The 8,044-nt window shown below is 35.1% G+C and overlaps 1 protein-coding gene across 1 annotated transcript; it reads left to right on the plus strand.

The window, feature by feature from the left end:
- Positions 1-3,867: 3,867 nt before the first annotated feature.
- LOC149186602 (uncharacterized) lies at positions 3,868-6,830 on the plus strand. The gene is made up of 2 exons (XM_089411066.1): positions 3,868-4,109; positions 4,245-6,830. The coding sequence occupies exon 2, from the start codon at positions 4,656-4,658 to the stop codon at positions 6,396-6,398; it is 1,743 nt and encodes a 580-aa protein (XP_089267192.1). The 5' UTR covers positions 3,868-4,109; positions 4,245-4,655; the 3' UTR covers positions 6,399-6,830.
- Positions 6,831-8,044: the final 1,214 nt, after the last annotated feature.

The following is an 8,044-nucleotide window of genomic DNA, read 5'->3' on the forward strand; positions in this document are numbered from 1 at the left end:
AGCACCACCAATTGAAACACTATTTGGCTCTGAGATTGGCACATTTTGAACTTCTAGATCAAACCTTGAATGCTATAGTGATAATGTTGGTAGGCCAAGTATCAATTCAATTTTGATAGAATTATTGATTACCTAATTCTCTCCACAATAATATTCCTTAGAACTTCAACAATCATTACACCCATCTCTAAATAAACACCACCCATAGACTCATTGCCATGTGCCTTTATCTCAAGACCCTTTGAATTCAAAACCAACTTCTTCATCCAAATGAACTTTCTAAAGGGTTGAGTGAAATCATGTAATCTATGGCCACATTGATGGAAACATATACATCTAAATGACACATTTGAATAATATAATATTTGTGTAAATAGCCTATCACCAAAAACAATATCTAAGCTCTCAAATAGAAATTTTGAAGTATCAATTTCCACCAAATCTCTGTCAACATATTGCCTATAATGAAATTTTTATTTTTGGTCTAAGAAAATTGTCTTACCAAGCTAGTTCCCTAGTAGTGAAAGTACTTTATAAATTTAGAGCTCCACTAGGAGACTTGAGAATTTAACCCAAATGGGTATGATAAAAAGCACCTCCAATCTAGAATAAAAACATGGGTAACACATAGTTTAAGGTTCAAAAGACCAGAACTCCAAACCAATGTGCCTTTAAGAATCACATCTACATCTACCTTTGAGTAAACACAAATATCATCCAACCTTGCAAAAGAAGGTGAAAGGTCATACCATATCCAATCACTAATGCCCATTTGACTTGTAGCCAATTGCTTAAGGTTTCCTTCACCAACTACCTTCCTAATTTTTTTTATAATTAGAGTTTTCTCGAAGAAATTTAAAGTTTGATCCATGTGAATGCCTTCTCCAACAATCGACCTGACACCTCCCCCCTTCTATATAACCCTTCTCCCTTTCTCTATTTATTAACCACTACAAATACAAACTCCTTATGAATTAGAAGGTTGTAGTATATAAGAAAACCTAGATCTAGATTACGTCCTACAAAACCATAATCAACATCCTTATTGCCTCTTTGTCATGGACCAACTTAGAAGTTTTAGATAAGTTACTTGAAACACTAAGCTTATTTGAGGGTATATTTGCTTGGGCACATTGACTTGATGACTCTTCTAAAGAACACTACATATGAGCAGTACCCCTAATTCTATTGGAACAAGTGTCATACACATTGATACCCCTTGTGCCAAACTATACATTCATACCAACCCTTGTTGTGAAACATATGATATCCTTGCCTTCTTCCTAATAACTCTCCTTCACATCACCATTATCCACTAGATCTTGCTTATCTAAAGGCCTTGTGAACTCCATAATCTTCCCTTCTTCGCCTTATGACACTAAAAAAGTGAACCATTGTTAACATCTAGTAAGAAATTATTTGAAATATAGATTTTGTATTCAAAGATTCAAATGCCCTTTGTAGGCTCTTCTGATTAATATACTAATCGAACATCTTCAGATTGGGAGTCCATGCTCCATCCCCTAATATAAAAAATGAGTCACAAGTTTAAATTGATATACATGGTGCCTATTAATTTTATGGTGTGACAAATTACATAACTAACAAAGATAGGATTGAATCAAACAATAAAACCCATATTGGTGAGATAGAGATGGAGACAAATTAAACTCCACATTTTCCTTAATGAAATAAAATTTTACAATGAAATATGAACAATGAGACTTTCCGAGGACTCAAATATGAACAACATGAGTCTTTCCAATGACTCATTGTCAATCTATCAACCCATTACTAACCAATTTCAATTCTTAAAGCACGGTGAATATATAATCTAGTAAGTGAATCCAAAGCGAATTGTTTACCTATTTGCTTTATCTCGAATTAGATATATGTACAAAAAAAATTGGGAAACGAAAGAGAAAAAGAGAGCAAGATGATTCATCACCACCATTAGGGTTTCATACATCACTATCTCTTGCACTATCCATCTATGTCAACATGCTTGCATTGTTTTGTTTTGCACACCTATGATAAGGGTTAATAGATTGAGTCAACATAATAAGGTGTTAGTGCAACTAAACTAGCTCTTTGTGCCATTGAACATTAGTGCCATAACTATGTGAGTACGATTAATAACACATCTATGAGACATCATTATTTTTCCACTTTGATATGTCATTGTTTTTAATAATACACAATCCATTGTGATGATTATGCAAGTTTACACCTTTGTTAATGACCATATTTATGCACCCACAATTAAGAAAATTCTCGAGTGAACTTCTCTTTAGCATAATTGATTGCATCATGGACTTAAACCATCTCTAACTCATTCCAAGATGAATGGGGTAAATTGGCAATGATGTAGATCTGCATATTAACACTAGCCTCTCCTTGAGTTCATGCAAAGCTACATCTTTAACATGTATATACTAATTCTTAGATGTTTGTTAATGGATCAATTGATCATCCATCCCTCTTCTTTCCTTGTAATATTCATAGATTAATAAAATCATAAAGAACTTGGACATAAATGGATTGCCTAAAAGATGAACCCTAATGTCAAGGAGTGAAAATTTTAAAATGGGAGAAGTATAAATATTATATAATTTGAACTTTCTCTAGCAACCATAACTAGAATATGGTTTTATAATTTTTGGTTAAATTTTATTTTTTCATGGTTAAAATTGTATTTCTGAATATATAGATGGATTCAAAGCTCCCCAAAACCCCTATTGCTCCCAAATTTTGCAATCCAAAAAATGATAATTTTTATTCTAACATTTTTTTTCTTCGAAATATTTAGCCATATTTAAAGTAAAAATGGTTGGAAAAATATGGCCAAGAATAGTCCGATTGTAGCATTGTTTCACTATGTTTATAAAGTTTTGTCTAGTCTATTCATTTTTTCAAAATTTCAACTATATGCGTCATTTTAAAATGGACCAAAACCCCTCATGGTAAAGTGCCAAAGTCAGTGCGATAGTCAAAGTTCTCATCAATATGTAGTAGGGATGGAATTGTCAAAGTTCTCATCAATATGTAGTAGGGATGGAATTTTAAATCAAATTGAGTAGTCATTATGAAGCACATTGGAGGACATCTACCCTTTTAGCATTATCAAGGCATGCCAACATGAACATCTATCCTTTTAGTTTTATCACAAGAGGCTAACATGTTACTTGTGGGAATTAACTTGGGTGAGGATCAAGATTAATAGTCCATTCAACCACCCAAGCTATAAACCCTAAATGTTATATAAAATAATATTAGTTAACTCCTCTATTAGCAATATTTTTGTTAAGACCTAGAGGAACTAGTAACTTGTCGTGATTACTTGGGGGACCTAGATTCAAAGTGGATGGTTGCCACTATAACCCTAGGCTAGTGCTAACAACATCCAAGTCAACACATAACAAGTAACTTATAACTTAGCAAGAGTAAAGACATCCTTTGTAATAGGGACACCTACCTTTCTAACCTCATCACCACCAACCAACATATCTCTTTGCATAAATTGAATCTAAATAAAAGAGATAACAAACCATAATCTCAACCACTAAAATACCCTTTTGTAATAGAGGCGCCTACCTTTCTAACCTTATCACCACCTAACAACATATCTCTCTACCAAAATTAAATCTAAATAAATGAAAGAACACACCATAATCTCAACCATTCAAACTAAAAATTTAAACAACTTCTAACATTGACGTATTGATTTGAATATTTCTCTATTTCTATTTTTTTAACCATTCAAGCTAAAAATTTAAACAACTCCTAAAATTAGCCTAAAAATTTAACCTATTGATTTGAATATTTGAATATTTTTGAATAATTTTTTTGGCAGTGGGCAATCATGATTTCTTTCCCATTGGAAGAATATTGAAAACCCGCATTCCTTGTATATTCCAACAATCTCGCATTTGATTTTCATCCATGATTAAATCAAAATGTCTTTGGGAACATCCCTGTGCAGATGTGTCTGTCATATTTTTGATGAAAGAAAAATAATACTGGAGTCGAAGGAAGTTTCCTGCGTGCTAAATATGTGTGGATTAAGGGCCTGAGTGCAGAAATGCAGTGTTTTGTTCTTACAGATGCCGGTAACATTTTTACATTTCCCTTCGTACATATGACATCTAGCTGACAGATAATTTTACTGGTACCAATCTCAATGATTATTGTATGTAACCACGATGCCCACATATTTCTCTGACATGGGTATACCTCATTTGCAGAATCTCCGAAACCAACTTGGAAATCTGGATTTTTAAAACAATCCATGTCGGAAATTTGAAGCATTAGGTTTTTAGTTTTATTGTTTTGGTTACCTCATTAGTTGAAGAAAACTAGAGAGTACACGGGGTTTTGACATCTAATCAGATAATCCAGGTTTCAAATCCCAGTGGGTGCTGAATTACAGTCAATTTGTAGGTCGCTGGTTTTTAACTCTATTCTGAGTTGTTATAAGGGTTCAACTTCAAACCCTAATTGATATGTAGTCAAACCCTATGACAAACTGCTTTTGTTGTGCTCTCTGAAGCATTGGAGAGAGCTGGTGGGTTTTGTGATGATATTTCTTGAGTTTGTCCCTACCACATGGCTTTTGTAATATATTTTTGAAGGAAAAGAATTCGGTTCGGAAGATTATGATGACAATGATTTTGAGAAGTAGAGGAATCAATGTGCTGGCAATGGAGATAGTGCCGAGTTTAAAAGTAATGAATACTTACAGAATGATGCACCGAAAAAAAGGAAGTGTAAGTGAATTGGATGATATCGATTCAAGAACAGCAGTAAAGGTAGATTCAATGCTTTCAATGGGCGAAAAGACCAAGTTAACTTGCCAAAGATTACAAGATGATAGTAGCTGGCAAGAAGAAATTAGAAGAAAAGATGAACCTGAAACTGTAGATACCAAACCACTGCAGAGCATGAAAGAATATGAAGAAGAAGAGTTGATCAATAATGTTTGCAGGGTGTTGAGAGAGCATCGTTCCAAGAACAGGTGGAATTTTCTGAAAAGATTGTACCCACAAGGACTGAATACAGAGCAAGTGGCTCGAGTTTTGATTAAGATAAGAAATAAAACTCGTCTGGCTTTAGGTTTTTTTGAATGGGCAGGAAAGCAATCCCATTTCCGGCACACAATAGAAACTTACTGCACAGTCATTCATATCGTTGCAAAAGCAAGATTGCATGGTCTTGCACAATCCTTTATGCAGAAGGTTCTGGTTGAAGAAAGCAAATCTTACAATGCAGATTCTCAAGCATTTAAAGTTCTTGCCAAGACTTATAGAGTTTGTGATTCCTCCCCTGCTGTGTTTGATATACTGATCAAGGCTTATTTGAAGGCAAGAAGGATTGATCAGGCGATCGGAGTTTTTCAGCGTCTTAAGCGCCATGCATTTTTGCCTTCATTGGACACTTGTAACATGCTGCTTCATTCCGTGGCAGTGTGTAGTGGGTCAGGTGCATGCTTGGAGTTGTACAGAGAAATTCTTGAGAGTAAAATTATTCCAAATGTTAAGACTTTCAACATGCTGATGCTGGGACTCTGTAGGGATAACAAGGTGAAGCTTGCTGAGGAGATATTTTCTGAAATGGAAGAAGCTGACTGTGTCGGAAATGTATTTAGTTACAATATTCTAATGGATGCACATTGTAGGGAAGGAAACATTCAAGATGCTAGGATTCTTTGGGACAAAATGACACAAAAGGGCCTTGCACCAGATATTGTCTCTTACAATGCTCTCATTGATGGACTTTGCAGCAACGGCAAGATGCAGGAAGCAGAGGTTATTTTAGACCAGATGTTTGAGAAGGCTTTGGTTCCTACTTGTCTCACTTATTGTACCCTTATTGCTGGATATTGTAAATATGGCAATGTAGAGAAAGCCCTAACGCTTTATGAGGAAATGACTAGACACGATCTTGTTCCTGATGCTGTCACTTACAGTAAAATCATAGAAGGATTGTGCAAGAGTGGCAAGATGGCTGAAGCGACCAAGTTCTTACGGAAAATATCAAAAAGGGGGTTCAAGCATGATTGTTTTACATACAGGAGTGTAATTTGTGGGCACTGCAATCAGGGTAACTTGGAAGATGCTTTCAGGGTCCAAGATGAAATGGCAGGAAAGGGGTTTGAGCCTGATATTGAGATATACAATGCCTTCATTGAAGCATTTTGTAAAAAGGGAGGAATAGAAAAAGCTCGGAAACTCATAGAGGAAATATTAGAAATCGGGTTCACTCCGGATAGTGCCACTTACAAAACAGTGATTGATGCACTTGTAGCGAATGGAAACACAGATGATGCTCTGAAGTTGAAAAATCAAATGTTAGAAAAAAGTCTGGAGGTTGACACTAACACAGACAAAAGCAATTTATAGATGCAAGAAGCTGATGCTGAAATTCTAATGGCAAGAGTCCAGTTAATGATCAACTTATAGTTGCCTCTGTAATGCCATTGGGAGAGAGCAACACCAAGAAAGATGCTTGAGAGATGGGTTTATATTTCTTCGGAGAGGTACTGTCTTGATACTTATACCGTACTCTTGTGATCTTTCAAGTCCTGAAAGACTTCCATACTACTTCCACATTTGCATATCTTGAGGCTTCTCTTGTGTTTCTCTACTTTATAAGGGCTTTCACTCAAATGTTCATTTATGAGTGGAATGGTTATTTGCATATTTTGGAATCCTTACTCAAATTTCTGGTTGCAATGGAACCAAAAGTTGTTAACACTATACAGATTGACAAGGAGGCAGAAACTTTATGGCTGTATTTCACTATATTTTTTAACAGCACAAGATTCTCTTGTATTTAGTGTCTCTGCAATTGAAATAGCAGTGATATGAAAGGCACCAAATAGACTTCTAACCTTAAATTGCTGCTTTAAATAAAGCAACTTGAAACAAATTTAGGCTTTCACAGGTTAACTTTGGTCTGGGAATATATCAGTTAGCTATCTAAGACAAATTGATACATGTGACAAAGGTATATTTCAGCAGCTAGAGTAAAGTTCCAAGGAAATGGGAGCCAAGTGTGTGCTACGAAATCGATTTCTGGATAGATGTACATCCGAAGGGTCATATCAGTAGCAGTGCCTAAGTTGATATTTTGATGTCAAATATGAGTGTTGTTGGTATAAAGTGTAGATAGAAACCCACTCTCTCCATCCCTCTCTCTCTCTCTTCATAGTATTGTCATAAGCCCTAATTCGGGTTTGTTGTCAATACCCCCAGATAAAGTGCATTCAAAGTGAGTTTTGAAGGAAGGTCTTGAGTATTTTAGTGTTCTGAAATCCCTGTAAGGCCAATTCTTAATTCCCTATTTGTGAAATAAGAACTATTGAAGTTTAAAACCATCAGCAATGGGCACATTATAATTACTCGTACATTAGGACCATCATAAATGATAAGACTAACAGTTTTACAGTCACCAGAATCATGCTTGGCTGATGTTTTAAATTCCCATGTTAGAAAGCATTACTACGGAAGCATTGAACTAGAAACCAATTTATTTTCAACTCGTTTCCTGTCTTGATGTTTCTTCTTAAGACATTTATATTTTCCTCGTTCCTCTGGTGGTCTGTTTCAGGTATTTAAACTTTGTTGAAAAATATCATTACAAGCTTTGGTTTTGATTACAGGCTACAGCTTTGAAGTTTGAACTACGGGCATTCTCCCATGTTGTCATAAGGAAGAGAATGCACTCACAACTGTTATCCTTACATATCTTTTATGTAATATTTCTACCAAATGGCTACATCTATCAAGAGGGTATTGTGCCAAAAATTATCGTTTAGTTAATGCTCGTTAGGTTGGTTCTTAAATTTTCCTTTTGATGGGCAACTTACAAGTCCGCTGTTACATGTTTATTCTGGCCACGGGGTTTCAAGAGGTACAAAATGACAATAAAATTAATTTTTCGGCCAAAATCTTAATCATTTAGTAGCTATTGTCAACTTCATTTTTCAAGTTTCCTATAGTAAGGCAGATGTATACCTTGCTCGCTTAAATAGTAATTACAACAA

This window comes from Pinus tabuliformis, chromosome 3_1 (assembly GCF_031772625.1).
Source record: "Pinus tabuliformis cultivar Carrire ecotype Pingquan chromosome 3_1, CPIR1, whole genome shotgun sequence".
Taxonomy (NCBI): domain Eukaryota; kingdom Viridiplantae; phylum Streptophyta; class Pinopsida; order Pinales; family Pinaceae; genus Pinus; species Pinus tabuliformis.